Source organism: Trachemys scripta, chromosome 1 (genome assembly GCF_013100865.1).
Source record: "Trachemys scripta elegans isolate TJP31775 chromosome 1, CAS_Tse_1.0, whole genome shotgun sequence".
In the NCBI taxonomy this organism is placed as follows: domain Eukaryota; kingdom Metazoa; phylum Chordata; order Testudines; family Emydidae; genus Trachemys; species Trachemys scripta.
Window position 1 is genome coordinate 67140112 of NC_048298.1, and position 18904 is coordinate 67159015.

General features: G+C 39.3%; 1 protein-coding gene across 9 annotated transcripts in view; it reads right to left on the bottom strand.

Moving 5' to 3' along the window:
- Positions 1-18904, bottom strand: part of CAPS2 (calcyphosine 2) — a 96962-nt gene that overhangs the window by 25731 nt on the left and 52327 nt on the right. For 7 of the 9 annotated variants that reach the window (XR_004645863.1, XM_034771670.1, XM_034771686.1 and 4 more), the window contains 7 exons: positions 18772-18897; positions 17704-17736; positions 14310-14495; positions 9745-9867; positions 4401-4468; positions 2311-2430; positions 108-182 (listed from right to left, as the gene is read on the bottom strand). Coding sequence is in view for 8 of the 9 variants with exons in the window: in XM_034771670.1 (XP_034627561.1) it covers positions 108-182; positions 2311-2430; positions 4401-4468; positions 9745-9867; positions 14310-14495; positions 17704-17736; positions 18772-18897 (731 nt within the window). In the remaining variant the exon portion in view is untranslated. Of the gene's footprint in view, positions 1-107; positions 183-2310; positions 2431-4400; positions 4469-9744; positions 9868-14309; positions 14496-16220; positions 16318-17703; positions 17737-18771; positions 18898-18904 lie in introns of those variants that run through there. The other 2 variants (XM_034771676.1, XM_034771733.1) reach the window with 2 other exon arrangements.

Below are 18904 nucleotides of genomic sequence, written 5' to 3' on the forward strand. Positions count from 1 at the left end.
CATACTTCTAAACAGATGTGGAATATACTGCAATTATTCCAATATGCAAAAGAAAATAATTCATTACTCACAGATTTAAAAAGGAGTTCTATGACATTTATGATTACCTTGATATAATTCTGCCATCAAAGCGTAACTTATTAGAAAGCACATTTTCAGTTAATGCTGACCTGGTCCTTATTCTGTTAAAAGAATTCATGACATTTATCAACAGATACATTCCAAAAATGTAAAATTTTGCATTAAATATCAATCATTTCTAGAACTACCAATAAACCTGCATTGTGGTAACCTAGTTATGAGTTGATCCAGGTTACTCTTTGCAATTGAGTCATAAAGCAGATGAAAGAGCTGGAATGCAGGAAGAGCAAGTCTGGATATCTTTGGGGTTAATGTTATTGTCACGGGTGCTCCACTCACTGCAGGTCTGGCGCCTCCTCCTGGTCACTCTGGTGATTAGCTCTGGAAGACAACGCCTCAGTCCACAGTTTGCATGCTGTCACCCTGACTCTGGTCTGCAGCTCCTCTCGCTCCAGGACCCACAGCATCTTCTTTGTGACTTAGCTCTCCAGCTAGATCACTCAGCATTCCCCATTCCGGGATACAGTCCATCAGCAGTCCTCTCATTCACTGCCTCAGTTCTGTGCCACACACTCGGCAGCTGCTAGGGGAACCCGGGTCTGCCCTCTTCTCCGGGTTTCAGTCCAGCTCAGCAGTTCTGGGCTTCTACTCTCTGGCCTCACTGCTCCTGGACTGCTTCCTACACCATGGTTCCCCTTCTTTCTCTGGGTGTACCAGCTCAAAAGCTTCCTCCTTCTTCCCAGAAAGTGACTTCTGCCTGTCTTCCTGAAGCCTTTCCCAGCAGCCCCCCAAGCATTCCTCCCTCTTCCCAGGGAGTGACTGCCCTTTCTCAGCAGCCGCCATCTGTAGCCCCCTACCTGGCTTTATAGGCCCTGCCTGTTCCTGCATAGGTGGGCCTGCTTGCAATCACTTAGGCCTAGTCTTCACTTACCGGCTGGTCCGGCGGCACGCCATCGATGTTCTGGGATCGATTTATCGCGTCTGGTTAAGACGCGATAAATCGATCCCGGATCAATCCCGGAAGTGCTCACAGTCGGCGCCGGTACTCCAGCTCGCCGAGAGGAGTACGCGGCGTCGACGGGGGGAGACTTCCGGCCGCGTCTGGACCGCGGTAAGTTCGGACTAAGGTACTTCGAATTCAGCTACATTATTAACGTAGCTGAATTTGCGTACCTTAGTCCGAAGTCCGGACTAAGTGGGGACCAGCCCTTAGTTCTCTGCACCCTGGCTCCTCCTCCAGGTACAGCCTGGGCAGTTAATTGGCCACCTTAACCCTGACCTATGCGGGGTGGACATCCCATCACTGTTATTTAGTTGTGCTAAGAAGAGTTACAAATCTGTTGACTCTTTTTCTTCATTTTCCTTGGCTCTCTCAAAGAAAACCAATGCTGGAAAAGCATGACTCAGAAAAATAGTCCCTTAAGCACTTAACAAACCTTCTACTTTATCTCAACACTGAAGTGGCATTCAATACTGGAGCCTTTAAGTTTAAGATTTTTTTTCACATTCTACATGTGCTTTTGGTAAATCTTTACACTCATCAGGAAAACATCATTCCCTGAGGCAGAAAAGGCACATTTATCTGTGACAGCCATAGTACCACTGCAGGAAGGCATGGCTTGAAGCCATTGTAGTGGATAAAATACATGAAACGGCATGAGGAAGGCTTAAAACCAAAAACAACTAAAGAGACCAAAAACACTGTCAAAGTGTAGCATTAACTAATATTAAATATCATACCTCCAAGACTGCATATATAAGCAAAAATCCCAACCTTTCCATGAAGTGGGGTTGATGGGGCTAGCAAAGGCCACCCTTGAGCTCCTGCTTACTTCCTACAGTGGTCAGAAGTAAATGAACAGTTGGAGCTGTGCACCTTTTGGAGCACGAGAACACATGTAAGATGTGTGTGAAACAGACACTACTAACTAGAAAGTTCCAACCTGTTTATCCCAGACATACAAAACAGACATAATGAAGATCATACAGGCAGTACTCAAAGAACTCACTGATCTTGTTTTTGCATCTCTAAAACTGGATGGAACAAACTTTACTACACTTGGCAAAAGAAAGGAAAAAAAAAAAAAGAGAAAGAAAGCGAGAAAGACCGAGCACGAAAAGTTTCAGCCTGAAAGGAATCGGTTTTGCTAAAGTTACGACTGGTTGAAATTACAGCTATAAGTCCGTGGCTCAAAAAACTCCAAACCACCACCGCAAAAGAAAACTTACTTTGTTTCATGTAATGTTCTTTTTCTAAAGCGCAATGGTGCTGTCCCAAGACCTGCAAAGGTCCAATCTCTCTGGTAAGTACCAATATTTGTACTTTGCTCTGGGTCACTTATTACAGCCCTGACCAAAAAAAATAAACAAAGCAACATTACTCTTTGGCAAAAGTTCTCAAACTGGGGAGCGCCCCTTCCCGTGTGTGTGCGCGGAATGTATTCTGGGGCACATAAGAAACTATGGGGGAGGGGGGGAAGAGAGGAGCTACTGAGCACATTTTACCCACAGCAATTAATAACTAGCAAAGCTGATCCCTCCAAATATATCAGGTCCTCAGATGCAGGGCTGGCTCTAGGTTTTTTGCCGCTCCAAGCAAAAAAAATTTTGGCTGCCCCCCATCCCAGCCCTGGGCTCCTCGCCGCATCCCCCTGCCTCCCCAGCCCTGGGCTCTCACCCCCACCCCCCACCGCACCCCCCTGCCGCCCCAGCCCTGGGCTCTCCCCCCGCCCCCGCCCCCCCCCCCCCCCCCCCCTGTCCCCCCCGCTCTGGGTTCCCCCCCCCCCCCCCCCACACACCTCCTGCAGCCCTAGCCCCCCCACCTGCACCCTCCCTCCGCCGCAGCCCTGGGTCACTGGTAACTTGCTCCCAGGGCAGGTCATTCAGCAGGAATTTTAGATGTGCACAGAACACAGACAGGTTCCCATATGGTTACAGAACTGCAGTAAAGTGGAACAATTTTCAGCTTGTGTGATTGGAGGATATCTGGATGAATATTATAAGACTGTCCTACATAAATGAGGAAAAGTTGAGGTGCCTTTATTATTCTTTTGTTCCACTCTTTCTTTCTATGGGGAATTTGCCGATGCAATATCACTGTCTTCTTTTTAAAACAAACAAACAAAAAAAAGGCAATGGCTGTTGAAAATAGCAATTCCAGTCCTAATAACCACTGGGAAGCATTTCTTGCTCAATTTTATCCTACTTTTTCTACAGCAAGTTACAGTGGATCGGTATATTTGATTTGGGAGAAATGAAGTAACAGCCGCCCAAACTGAGCTTGAGCACTCCTGAATTCTGAGGTGTTCAAATCTGGAAGGCAGGTGCTGGGGGTTGGGGGGGCTAGGGCTCCGCAGGGGAGCATGGCAGCATGTATGCAGCAGCGTGTCTGGCGCTGCGCGAAGCCAGACACGCTGGTCTGAGCGGCAAGACAAAAACAAACAAAAAAAACCACGGAGTGCCACCCCTTGAAAAGTGCCGCCCCAAACACATGCTTGGAATGCTGGTGCCTAGATCCGGCCCTGCTTCAAGCACACAGAAATGCAAGAATGGTCCGTTAGTGCACATCTTACTGTGTTTCATCACGTATACTTTTAAATAAGAAAAAAATTCAAATGTATTTTGCAATCTGAAGCAGCACAAAGTTCTTTTCATTCCCTCTGTCCCCCGCAAAGGCTCTATCACTTTCCTGTGGTTCTTTCCAGAGACAGTCAATGCTGTTACTTATACTGCCTAGTGAGGGTCACCAAACAAAATCACAAGATCCTTCCTCCTTCAAGGCACTGAAATGCTGTCTACAGTGCTTCAAAGACCTGCCAACCCATGGGTGTTAACTGCCTAATTGTGTGACATTGTCCAATTCAATCTCTCAGAGCCAACTCCGTAAAACTGGAACAATATTGTCTTACTTCAAAGGAGTGTTGTACTGATTAATTCATTACTGTTTTAAAAATGTGAGTTTCTCAGAAGAAAGGCACTAAAGAAGTATAATGTATTACAAAAGGCACCAATGTATTTTGCAAAAAAGCATGCAGATTAGCTCTCAAGAGTGTGCTACTGTAAAACACTAAAATTAGGGTGCAAGTGTTAACACATTTTTAATTCTTCTGAGAGATACTTAGATCATACTTACGGCATTTAAAATTAGAAGGTTGATCATTTTCATCACAGAAGTTTTACAAAAAAATTAAAGAATTTAAAGAATTTTCACAAATTTTAAATAAAATAAAATAATACTTCCTTTACAAGGTAGGTACACTTTCAAATAGTTGATTCTTCTACAGTGTTAACTTGTAATTATACTTTGTATATTCTCTTACCTAGATAACTGATCCACCATCACTTGCTCTACTACAGTTTGCTTTCTCCTCTCTGCAGCTACATCCTCCTGAAATGAAAAACCCATTAAGAGCCTATGAGATACAATAAACACTTCAGAAAATAAGATGATCTTCAGAAGATGCAGTTAAGCAATATGGAATTTTCATATGTGTCATTTCACTATCTCACCTTACCTTTTTTTTTTTTTTTTTAAATCAAGAAAATTATACGGTGAATGAGGTTCAGTTAAATTAGAGCCATATAATGCATTCTGATATAGTTAAACTGTTTACATATGCACTAGCTCTGTGTAATTTTATTGTCTACATATAAAAGAGAAATCTAACATTTATGCAGAGGGCCAGATTTCTTTATATTTGCTCTCACATTACTTTCAGTAAGTGTATTATTTAAGTGGGACAAAGCATAAGAGAATCTTCCCTCCCCGTCCAATGTATCTTAGGAATCAGTGCAGATACAAATTATGATTTGAAGCAATGAAGATTTACCTCTACCAATTTGATTTTGTCTTGTGAAAGATTTTTTTATGATTTATTGTCCACTCTCAATTATTTATTTGAAAGCAGGTCAGCTATGTGCTGGAATATTCTCCTCCTTGGATATATGACAATTGGAAGAGTCTTATAGGAATCACCCTATTCATTGGAGAGATTATCCCAACTATTCTTCCTTGCTGGCAGTGGGTTTTACTCTCTGGCAAAACCCTATCATTTAATATATATCCAATTTCTGAACTTCTCTACTGCATTTAGGTTTGCCCTTATTTCCATGACATTTATATAGCTGGTTTTCATGGGAAGACAAAGACATTGTTCCCTGTTTTTTATGTAAACTCCCAATCCAATCTGCATGCCTGTGATTAGTTATCTATCTCTATCTTTGATCAGCTGTGACTCCCTTTATCTTAGTGCAACTCTATTTCACTAATGTGCTAAATACAGAGACAATCTGTGATTGAGAGAAGATTTCCCAGGTAGGCATTTTTACATGCGCAAGCCAAATTCTATATAGACCAAGGTCTACTATAGTTGAAGAGGATGAAAAACTGGTTGCCAATCAAACACCAGATAATTTTAAAGGATAATCACTAACTTTACCAAAATTGTTACAGGGTTAAGTTGTAAAGGGTTTAATTCACAAGTCTCCCAGTAAGTCAGTTTTCTCTCTGCATAGACCATTGTACATCGCCTTTGTGGGCCTAACCAAAGCATTTGATACAGTCAGCAGAGCCGATCTATTTGCAATACTAGAAAAGATAGGATGCCTACCAACCCTGTTAAGTCTTATACGTTCATTCCACAACAACATGAAAACAACTGTCCAGTTTGGTGGGTCCACTTCGGACAGCTTTGAGATGAAAAACAGAGTGAAGCAAGGATATGTTCTTGCCCCTACACTCTTTGGAATCTTCTTCTCAGTACTCTTGAATTGTGCGTTTAAGGACATGAAAGATGGAGTGTATCTCCACACAAGATCAGATGGGAAACTCTTCAACCTGTCTCAACTTAAGTCAAAGACCAAAGTCAAAAAGGTGCTAACCAGGAAACTTCTATTCACTGATGCTGCCCTCATAGCCCATAATGAAGATCTACTACAAGAACTCAAGGAAGGCCTTTCAAGTGCTTGTCAGGCATTTGCTCTCACCACCAAGAAAATGGTTGTATTAGAACAGGGAGTTCCACAAGATCCTTCAATTACCTCAAATGCAAACCAGTTAGAAGTAGTCCAAAAATTAAGCTATTTAAGTTCTACAGTGACTGCCAACCTCTCACTGGATGAAGAACTAAATGTTCGCATTGGAAAGGCTGCGCCACCTTTAGCAGACTAACTAAAAGAGCATGGAACAACTCAAAGCTTACCATCAAGACCAAAATGCTGGTGTACCAAAATGCTTGCATCCTCAGCACTCTCATGGTATGGTGGGGAAACATGGACAACTTATGCTCCCAAGTTTTCTCTTTAAAGTTTTCTCTTTAAAGAAAAGTTTAAACAGTTTCCACCTACGTTGTTTACACCGCATATTCAATGCCAAATGGCAAGATACAGTCACCAATGCAGAGGTTCTTCAAAGGGCAAATTTACCAAGTGTGACATCCCTGCTCAAGCAAAGATGACTGCGCTAGCTGGGCCATCTGAGTAGGTTGGAGGATGGACAGATAGCTCCCCGTATAACATGTCCTTGGGTATCAGAGGGAACTAGAACAACAGGACGTCCCAAGCTTCGCTATAAAGACACATGCAAGCGAGATATGAAGGAATTTGGAATTGATCCTGACCAATGGGAAATATTGGCAAGTGATCGTAACAAGAGGTACCATCATCTCCATCAGGGTATCAAAGTCCATAACAGGAGCTGGCTCCTACAGCTTGAAGAGAAAAGAGCCCATAAGAAGCAAGCAGCTCCCAACCAAGACACATACATTTTCAATAACTGGCAAAGATCATGCAAATCTCGGACTGAACTATTCAGTCACTTGAGACATTGCAAACCATCTACATCATAGGCTGCAATTCCCACAGTCTGTCGCAGACGAAAGGATGCCAACACTATCCAGTAAGTATGAATTACCACTTGCCACAATAGCTAACTCAAATACATCACAAACTGTTTATTCTGAACAGATTTTTTCCTTTCTGGATTTCTGAATTACAAATGCTTGGTTTTTATCTGTGATGCAGTCAGGTGTCACAATTATCTGTGCATTATATTAAGTTATTGAACATATACATTCTTGCCCATTACTTGACCCAAGGGATAGGTTAAAAGTAATTATACAGACGCTCCCCGACTTACGCAAGTGTTCCATTCTGGAATACCTTGCGTAAGTCAGGAACATATACCCAACAATTATGAAAAAAAACCCCACACTTATGGAATGTACAGAACTTTTTCCATAAGTGCGGATTTTTGTAAATCGGGTTTGCATTACCCGGGGAGCGTCTGTATACTACAGGACAAAGTGATAACTGCAAATGTAGTCCATGGAGCATTTCCTAAATGCCCAAAGATTTCCACACTAAGACTCAAGCCATGTGCATGTTGAGAAGGGAGAATCCCATTTTACAGAGTGAAACTTCAACATCTGAATTTCAATTTAATGCCAGAAGACATTTTTTCTTTTTTAGTGCATCCTTCATTCAGCTGTTAGAGAAATTAATGGTGGGTCTTTTACAAAGCTATTGAGACAAGTATTTGATTTCAATAGAGGTCATAGGACAAAAGGAAGGAACTCTACTGTGAACAAAATAGCCTTTTTATTTAGAAGGAATACAACTTCTCCTGCAAAATTCTAATTGGTGACATCCTGGAGCAAATCACACAATTGTACCATGGTCTTCCTTAAACAGGAGAATTCTCATTTCACTTATTTTTATAGATCATTTAAATATTCTGCACAGTAAATATATACAAGACTTTATACTGCATTGATCACCATAGTATCTGAGTGCCTTCCAGCAGTGTGTTAAGCCAGGTGACCACACACCTATGATGTATTGTTTGTTCTCTCATTCACTTCCCAGAGGAAGAAGCATGTGGAATGGTGAGCCTTGGTTTTGTAGGATGTTGTTGTTTTCTTAGACGTACCTGTTCCTATGTGTTTATGTTAAAGAAGGCAAGGTCAAAGAAATGTACATTGCACTTGGAGTGGAAGCTGGTGAGGTTTGTGATAGTCCTTGGTTACTGGGGGAGTTATTTCCAGAGTCTGTGACGACCTCCAGAGAAGGTCCTGTCTCCCACACAGATAAGCTTTACTCTTACTGTTGAGAGTTCCATTGTGTCAGAGGAGCAAAGTTGTTGACCAGAAGCTTTAAACAATCGTTTAGGTATCCTGGACCCAGGCTATGGAGAGCTTTGAAGATAAGAACCAAGACTGAACTTGGTTCAAAATTCTATGGGAAGTCGATGTAGAGAGCGTAGGGCAGGTGCAATGTGCTCAAAGTAGCCTGTGTTGCTGAAGAGATATGCTGCAATGTTTTGTACGTGGCATTTCCTAAGTGCTGACGGTTTCATGCCAGGCATATTGCATTGCTGTAGTCCAGCCGAGAGGTAATGGAGGCATGAATAACTGAGGGCGGGTCTTCACCCGCCAGGATGGGACAGAGTCTCACAGCCATTGTGATGTGAGAGCTCAGCATCAGTGAGGAATCCAAGAGTACTCCTAGACTACAGACCGAACTGACCAATTGTGGATGCAAACCTTCAATCAAAGAAGACTGAATCATGGTTGCTATCTCCTCAAAATACAACTTACCTATACATTATTTTTGATACTGCAAAACAATGAACAGAAGGAAATTACAGAAAAACTTCCCTTTAAAAGTATGTATTAATAATAGTTACACTCAAAGGAAATGTTAACATACATTATATATTTAAGAATCTTTTTAAGGCTTTTTAAAAATAAATATGCACAACTGACAATAGGTCTGATATTTTCAGAAAAGAAAAAAACGTATGGATAAGAACTCAAATTATATATATTACATATTAAATCTCTCTCAAAGCACTAAGGATATGACAAACCAACTCTAAATTGAAATCCTAAGTTAAGGATGCCTTGGCAGCTTTCACTTTTTGTACTTATGTATTTTTGTATATGAGATATCCAAGTTCAACAACTATTTCAAGACCTTCTGATAGAATATTCTATGTGCTATAGTCCTTAATCACAACAGAGTGAGTTCAATACATCAGATCATCCATAAATCAAGCTTTTTTGTTGTTTTATTGGTGTAGTCCAGCAAAAAGTCAAGTACTGGAGGCTGCTGATCATTGCTGAAATAATCCTAAACTCAGTGTTTAGAGTTCTTGTGCTTTTTCTGCACAGTTCTGACAAAAGATCACAGAAGAAATAGAAGAGAGGTCACCCAGTTAATTTCCTTGTCAATGCTAGATCATGTATGATTTAATTCAATATAAATATATTATGTAAACATTTTTTTTTTTGAGTACTGCTGACTCACCAGCTATTTTACATATTGTTTTTCACTGAATCATAGAAATGTAGGGCTGAAAGGGACTCAGAGGTCATACAGTCCATCCCACTGTGCTGAGGCAGGACCAAGTAGACCTGCCATCCCTGAGAGGTGTTTGTCCATCCTGTTCTTAAAAACCTTCAAAGATGGGATTTCACAACCTCCCTTGGAAGACTATTCTGGAGTTTCCCTATCCTTTCAGTGAGAAAAATCTTCTTAACATACACATATATACAAACATCAATGAGATTTTCTATATTTCTACAGCATATCAAAATTTATACCTACAAGCCTTGATATATAGGGATATTTATATAACAATTTAATACCATCCAGGAAACTTACAGCTTCTAACTTCCTTATGCTGTGCTGCATTGTGTAGGGCTTGCTTGTATAGCATTGCTGTAAGAGGGCTTTCTCATCAAGAGCCATAAGATCATGATCAGTCCTGTCCTCAAGCTGTGGATCCTACAAAGAAATACACTGTATTCTACTTACAACATCATGGACAATCAATTGTAGCAAACAAAAATATTTTTCTTTGGTTTAGATCAGGGATTCTCAAACTTCATTGCACCGCGACTCCCTTCTGACAATAAAAATTACAACACAACCCCAGCAAGTCTAATTTCCACCCCTGGGACCCCATTAAAATGGTGTTGTGACCCACTTTGGGGTGCTGACCCACAGTTTGAGAACCGCTGGTTTAGACTTCTCTTAGACATTTTCTGCAGTTTTACAGAAGTTAACAGTGCTCTTAAGAGGAGATGGATGGACAGGGTAAATGTAATATATTTAGAAATGAAGGGGAAGAAATACAGACTTTTTTCAGAAGAATTCCCCAGAAGCTGAGTTGGGTTTTTTTAATTAATTATGCTGAATGCAAAGATCACGTTTTCATAAAACAATTACTTATGTTCTCAGGGACTGATTAAAAAAAAAATCTGATTGTGTATTCTATAAATTCTAGAGGTCATCTAGTCCATCCCCCTGCACTGAGACAGGACCAACTATGCTTAGACCATCCCTGGCAGGCGTTGACTAACCTGCTCTTAAAACCTCCAACAATGGAGATTCCACAACCTCCTTAAGTAACCTAGTGTTCAATTATCCTTACAGTTAGAAAGGATTTTTTCTAATATCTAACCTGAATCTCACTTGCTACAAACTAAGCCAATTACTTCTTGTCTCACCCTTGTTGGACATGGAGAACAATTGATCACCACCCTCTTTACATATTTGATGACTTATCATGCTCCCCCTAAACCTTTTCTTCTTTGGACTAAAAATGTCCAATTCTTTCAGTCTTTCCTCATAGATTATGTTTTCCAAACCTCTTATCAGTTTTGTTGCTCTCTTCTGGACTCACTCCAGTTTGTTCACATTTTGCTTGACATGTGGTGCCCAAAACTAGGCACAGTACTCCAGCTCAGGCTTTACCCGTGCAGAGTAGAGAGGAACAATTACCTTCCATATCTTATATAAAACCATCTTGTTAATATATCCCACAACATTTGCCTTTTTTGGCATAGTATTACACTGACTCATATTCAGTTTGTGATCCACTATAACCCTCAAATTCTTTTCTGAGTACTACTGACTCACCAGCTATTTTACATATTGTTTTTCACTGAATCATAGAAATGTAGGGCTGAAAGGGACTCAGAGGTCATACAGTCCATCCCACTGTGCTGAGGCAGGACCAAGTAGACCTACCATCCCTGAGAGGTGTTTGTCCATCCTGTTCTTAAAAACCTCCAAAGATGGGATTTCACAACCTCCCTTGGAAAACTATTCTGGAGCTTCCCTATCCTTTCAATGAGAAAAATCTTCTTAATATCCAACCTAAATCTCACTTGCTGCAGAATAAGCCAATTACTGCTTGTCCTACCTTCAGTGGACATGGAGAACAATTGATCACTGTTCTCTTTATAACAACCCTTAAATTATTTTAAGGTTGTTATCAGATTCCTCTTCAGTCTTCTTTTCTCAAGACTGAATATGTCTAGTTGTTTTTAACCTTTCCTTATTGGTCAAGTTTTCTAAACCTTTTATCACGTTTGTTGCTTTCCATTAGACCCTCTCCAATTTGTCCATATCTTTCTTAATGTGTGGCACCCAGCACTGGACACAGTATTCCACCTGAGGCTTCACAAGAGAGAGGTAGAGCAGAACAATTACTTCCCATATCTTACATACAATAATCCTATTAATACACTGCAGAATATTAGCCTTTTTTGCAACTGCAACATATTGTTGGCTCATATTCAAGTAGTGATCAACTACAACCACAAGATCCGTGTCTACAGTACTACTGCATAGCCAATTATTATCAATTTCGCATTTGATTTTTCCTTCTTAGATGTAGTACTTTGCACTTGTCTTTATTGAATTTAATCGGATTGATTTCAGATCAATTCTCCAATATATTGAGATCATTCTGAATTCTAATCCTGTCTTCCAAAGTGCTTGCAACCCCTCCCAGGTTGATGTCATCCACAAATGTTATAAGCATACTCTCCATTATCTAAGTCATGAATTAAAATTTTGAATAGTACCAAATGCAGGACTTACCCCTGGAGGACTTGATATGCCCTCTCAGTTTCACAGTGAATCACTAATAGACTGTACTCAAAGACTAGTTATCAGTTATGCAACCACCTTATAGTAATTTCATCTAGACCATATTTCCCTAATTTACTTATGAGAATGTCATGTGGGACAGTGTCAAAAGCCTTACTAAAGTCCAGAGATACCATATGCACTGCTTCCTCCCTCCACTAAACCAGTAACCCTGTCAAAGAAGGAAATTAGAGTGGTTTGGCACGATTTGTTCTTGACAAATCCATGTTGGCTATTATTTCTCACCTTATTATTCCTCAGGTTTCAACAGATTGATGGTTTAATCATTTGTTCCATTATCTTTCTAGGCTGTCAGGTCGTAATTCCTTAAGACCTCCTTTTTCCCCTTTTTGAAGATAGGTACTATGTTTGCCCATCACCAGTCCTCTGGGACCTCAGCTGTTCTCCATAATTGTTGAAAGTAATTATTAATGGTTCAGAGATTGCTTTGCTAGCTCAAGTATTCTACAGTGAATTTCATCAGGCTCTGCCAACTTGAATACATCTAGCTTATTTAAGTATTTCTTTAACGTGTTCTTTTCCTATTCTGACCAGAGATCCTTCTCCCTTGTTAATATTCACTTTGTTAAACATCTGATTACAATTAACTTTTTTAGTGAAGACTGATGTAAAAAAATAATTAAAGACTTGAGGATAAAATCAGGATATTAAAAATAGAATAGCCTGATTTTTCATTTTACTTTTAAAAAAAATATATATAAGAATCGTTTTACTCATCTCATGTTTAGTAATATCTTTTGAGTGGGCCAAAAAGCAAACACCAAACACTGGCAACTCCAACTCTATTTTGCCCTCCTCTTCCTCTTTGAAAACATCCACCTGCTATCCTTTCCGTTTCAATTTCAATTGTGCTGCTCCCATAAATGCTCTCTTGCAGAGCCTGGAGAAGTAGAGCATGCAAGTGAGTTACTCTTAGCCAGATGCAAGACAGCATGATGTGCTTGTGCAGGAAATGAAACTCACCATCAACAAAACACTATCACTGACAAGGTGCTATAACATGAACAAAATAAACACAATTAGAAAAAAAAAAAAAGGATATTTTTCCTGTCTCAATTCTCTTTGGTTTTACTTCGAACACTAGTAAGTACATTTGAAAATTTGATTTCAAGTGGACAGTGTCCTTTTAAGACAATGAAGCAATATACACAGTAGCCATCTCAGCCTCGGACACTAGTCTCCCTCCTCCATAACTTTTTCCTTTCCATTCTATTAATATTCAGCAGCTAAAATTATCCTTCACCATTGTCATTTCAAGCATGTCACTGCTTTGTAGCCCATTGGCTTCCTCTCTCTTTCCATGGTATTCAAACTCATCGTCTTTGATCAAGGCTTCATCCAGTTTCTCTCTCTCTTCAATAACCATCCCCTTCCACACCTCTTGCTCACCTTCTACTCCCACCTTCATGTCTTTTTCATGCTTCTCCTCACACCTGGAATGATAACTCTTCAGGTGTGCTGAGCATCCTCACCCTCTCCCTTTTCTTCAAAAGAAAATGAAAGGCAACTTTTTTCATTTTGTTTTTCCATTGTTGATCTCCACTCCTCTGCTGTCTACTCCACATCTTTTACACTACCTCTGTCTTCTTTTTTTTTAAATAGCAGAATTTATAAGATTCATTAATAATATAATACAATTATTATTTATTGTTTGTATTGTGGTAGCACCAAGAAGTCCCAATCAGAGTTTGGGACCCTGTTGTACTGGGTATCATACACACATGGAATAAGCTTTCCCTGCCCCCACAGAACTTACAATCTAAATAGTTCACATTATCTTTATTTATTTTAACCCCTTTCCCTATTCTCCCCACATTATCTTTTTTTCTACTAATTTTTATTTTCTGTTTGTCTGTAAGTTCTATAGGGCAATGGTAATCTATTTTTTTCTGTTTTTGTAAACTATGCAAAGTTATGGCTCTATATACATATTTAAATAAGGACTGAAAGCACTTCACCATTCTAATGTAACATTTTTACCATCATCCTTCCTCTTTTGGAGTCACCAATTATGCATTTTCCTTCTAATAAAATTGCACACAAGAACTCTCATCTATAGCTCATGCAAATCTTGCTCATCTGGCTTGGAGAAGTGCCTTCCCAAGGCACAGACTTGCTCTCCCACTGGAGACTTATGCTTCTAGTGTTCATAAGAGGAAAGGGTTCAAATAGACTTCCTCTATTTGAATGCCTATTCAACATTAGAGATGCTCAGATACTAATGAGGATGAGCACCAAAGTATATCTGCAAGATTAAAATATGTTACCTCTTTATCTGCTGTTTTTCTTGAAGATTCCTGAGACTGGGCATTGTTTTTTTTCTTTTCTGTAGTTCTCTGAGAATACTGTTTATATCCCTCTTTCATGTCTGCTTCATACTGCTGATATTTTAGTTTGTATTTGTTTGTTGGGGATGGCAGATTTTCCGGTATTGTCTTTTGCTCCAAAGAAAGCTAAAAAGCAAAGAATAATCAGAAATAACAGCCTTCTGCTGTGATACACAATGTCAACAGCAGGATTATTATACTCATTCAGTACATTTTTACAGTTAAAGTACTGATGTTCCTTGACACCACACTTAACACTTAGAAGAAAATAAATACTGTTGTATAACAACATTAGGTTGTTCTCATGAAACTCTTCTTGTTTTGCTTAGAGAAGTTTTTTCTTCTGCAAATGAAGCAACTCTCAACCATACCCAGAAACCAAAATCCACCTGGTCTCTTGCCAGCCTTTGCAGATGCAGAGGACTGTGAGACTGGAGCAACAGCATGAACCCATATTTGGTTTGGAATGCTGAATGAAGGGGCCAAAGGTTATCTAGATCAGGGGTTGTAGTGGTACTGACTAGTCATTGGGGTGCTGCTCCCTCACCTTCCCCTATACATTGCTCAACTCCAAGGACAACATCAGTTGAAAAGGCTTTTGAGCCAGCTACATAGTTTCTTGAGTTTCTCTCCTGGAGTCAAGTGCTGTGCTGGGTTGGGTAGAAACAGCAGCAGAAAGAGCAGGGTGGGAGGAGGAACCAAAATGCTTATTTTCTCCTCTCCTCTGTCTCTCACTGGGTCCTAGCACCTATGGGATTTTGCTGATTTTTCACCACCCCTTTTCACCTGCCAAACAATAGCGGATCCAGCAGTGTCACCTTATGAACCATATGCGGGCCCTGCACAAGTAGTTCAGCAGTCCTTGGGTATGTCTACACCACAGAGACTGTACCATGTTAGCATAGCCCCATAGTGTAGACACAGCTTACATTGACAGAAGGGTTTTTTTCTATGCCAATATAACTTTCAAGTGTAGACCAAGCCCTGTTCTAGAACAGTGTTTCTCACACTGTGAAACTAGCTTCCACTGGAAGATGTGAATCTCTTTCAAGAAAAGTGTAGAAAAGACTATACAAAACGCAAAAGTGAGGAATTATTTCCCACTCACTTGATGATTTTATGAATGTTCTACAGATAGGACTTAAAAAATAAATTAAAATAAATAAATAAATTAATGGAGATATCCCATCTCCTAGAACTGGAAGGGACCTTGAAAGGTCATCAAGTCCAGCCCCCTGCCTTCACTAGCAGGACCAATTTTGATTTTGCCCCAGATCCCTAAGTGGCCCCCCTCAAGGACTGAACTCACAACCCTGGGTTTAGCAGGCCAATGCTCAAACCACTGAGCTATCCCTCCCCCTTGGAGCATGCCTACTCTACAGCCACTATCGCACTGCTCCCTAGATCAATGGAACGGGTTTTTCTGTCGCTGTAATTAAATCCATAATTCTGGGAGGCAATAGCTAGGTCGATGAAAGAATTCTCCCACTGACCTAGCCACATCTACATTGGGAACTAGGTCAACCTTACTACGGCACTCAGGGCGTGAAATTTTTCACAGCCCTCAGTCACATAGCTAGGTCAATCTCATTGTAGACCAGGCCATGGAGTAACAGTAGAACTGTGTGGGAATGACCAATAAATAAATAAAAAAAATATCTATATTTAAATTATTCTACCACCTAGTCTCTTAGGGCAGATTCACCTATAAAGTTTCCTACAGAGGAAGCATGATTTTTTTTTATTATTTCGTGTGGAAGTATTGCTACAATCAGGTATCTGAAGCAAACAATGCAGAAATCAAGGCCACACACAAAAATACGTTAAAATATATCAGTGGCACTTGACTACCTTTTCTCCTCAAGGTAGATTCAGATGGAATAGAAACAAAGAGGGAGAATGAGCAGGAGATCTAGTCTCTTTAGGTTCTTATACCACATCCATCACTGTGGCATCTGGGAAACAATTAAGGTGATAAAGAGGGAGAGGAAAGGTAAAAGAAAGTCAAAAAGAGGAAAAGAAGAGACTGGGAGGTAGTCAAAGCCATTTCAACTTTTTGGTAACTTTACATAGTAAAATAGATTTATGTTCACTGATTATCAATTTGAAAAATGACTTCTAGCAAAAGATATATACACTCAGCTAATAAGAACACAGCAACTCACATCGACCAACTTAAGACCACATGCATGTTATTAGAGAGGACAATAGAGAGAGAGAGAGAGAGAGAGACACAGACACACATATATACAGACTTAGTCCACACCCTTTAACTGACATAGCTATGACAGCAAAACCTGTTGTAAATGCCACTATGTCAAAGGAACAGTGCTTCTGTCGGCTTAGCTAATGTCGAACAGGAAAGTGATTTAGCTATTCTGTTGGCTCATGCTGTATCTGCACCAGGAGGCTCTGCTAACATAACTATGCAGGCAAAAAACGTGTAGTGTAGCATGAGAAAGACAGAGAGAGAGAGAGAAAGAGAGAGAATATGGTTTGCAGTGTCCTAATTGGGAAAAAAGTGACCTAATAGGTGGTCATTTCATACAGTGAATGACCATGTTCTAAATTAATCAATGTGAGTTGCTGTATTATTAACAATTGCTGAGAGGTGATAAAAGGTTTTACATTGTTCCAAACAATGTTCCAGCCTACACTGGCAGCACAGTGCTGCTTTCTAAGGACCCAGTCCTGAAACCACTACTCATGCAAGTGACCCATTGACTTCAAGGGATTATTTGTTTAAGGACTGCATATGTGCATAGATGTTCTCATGATCAGGCCCTCAGATGGTTAGACTGCTGATATGGACTCACTTTTTGTATTAATTGTTTTTGGGTTTAAAGAAAATTACATATTTTTAAAAGAACTACCAAAGGATGTTTTTCAATTTTCCATCCGGACATAAACACATAGGGAGGTTAGGATGCCTTCCATTCCTTAACTACAGAAATATAATGCAATTTACTAAAAATTGTCATATACCTCTCACCCTTACCACAGAAAATAATCCTGTAGATTTGTACAAGTCCTGAATTGGTTTGAAGTTTGGGAAACCACTTCTTGAGCACATATCAATCTCAGAATATTAACCTTTGCAACCCCTAAACCTTTTCCTTCTTCTAATCACAAAAACTATAACATCTGATACAGTTTCAAAATGCAAATGCTAACTATATATAGTGATAGGAGATTAAAAGTAGTCTCTCAACTAAGCCATTTCATTATCATACCAAAGAAGTTAAAACCTATTTAATTTTCAGATCATACATCACAATCCTCTGCTATTCAATTGCTAATATTTTGTCAGGATGTATTTTTCCAGCTATTTTACCTCCATTTTCTTCTGACAATGTTTTCTAGCCATCTGTTTAATAGAAGAAAAAATAAATGTTATTTTAAATAGCAATTATCGTCATCTATGCTGCATGAATCAAAAGAAAATTTTTCAAATACATTTTTCCGAAGTTAAACAAAACAGAAAAATTCAAAGGACACCTCTTCTCACTCTCAAGTAACAATGACTGAAAAAATGCTCAGCAGAGTCATTATCAAACGTGTTCTTAATTTCAGTAATTTGGACAGTGATTTTGAACAACTCTGGAATTTTCCAGAAAGCAGTATGTTAAAACTGAATAATGGATTTTCCTTCTATAACAACTAGGTGTATCTGGGTGGGTTTTTTTCCAGAATTTTAGGTTTGTACAGAGCACGGAAAGAGAAGAGTAAATACTGATGTTCTATTTAGATTTATTTTAAAATATATACATTTATGTTGTCAACCAAACTAGATATTACTCTGAAATTAACTCGCAATTCTCTTTGAAAGAGAAAGGAAGAAAAATGTTAATAATGAAGTTACTGCACTCAGCCATTCATAGACTATCATAGCAAAGATCAACTCATATTCTTCCACAAAATAAATATTTGCTATTTGTAAACAAAAAGTTATTTTTCATATCTTATGTTTAAGAACTATTTCTTATTTTGGTTAATTAATTTATTATTTTCTGATTTTCACAATTTTCTTAAGATTTGCTTAGAATTAGAAATCAAAGTTATATGCTACCTTAATGCAATCATAATTTTCAGATGCTTTCACAAATTGTTACTAACAATAGTGACCACTAGTGTACAAATTGTCAGTAGGCAAAATCAACAGTCTACAATAAATAGTTACTGTGATGAAGAAATAGAATTTGAAATTTCTGAAGAGCTTCCTAGCAAAAAAAAAAAAAAAAAACACTTTCATTAGAAAGCACTTCGACCAATAATACTCTCTCTTTCAATTTAATCACACAAATGGAAAGAACTAAATTGTGTAATGAAATTAGATGTGCTTTATTTGCTTCAATTCTCATGAAAGACAGTATTTTTAAGATATCAGTAATGGCAAACTGACCTGTTGTGTCTGATGATGCTGTGCATAAGGAGTCTGTAATGGTGAACCCCAACTAACAGTTGAAGATGAATCTGGAGGGCCAATGCGAGGAAACCTCTTACTGTATGGTATGTAAGAATCTCCATCCTAAAAT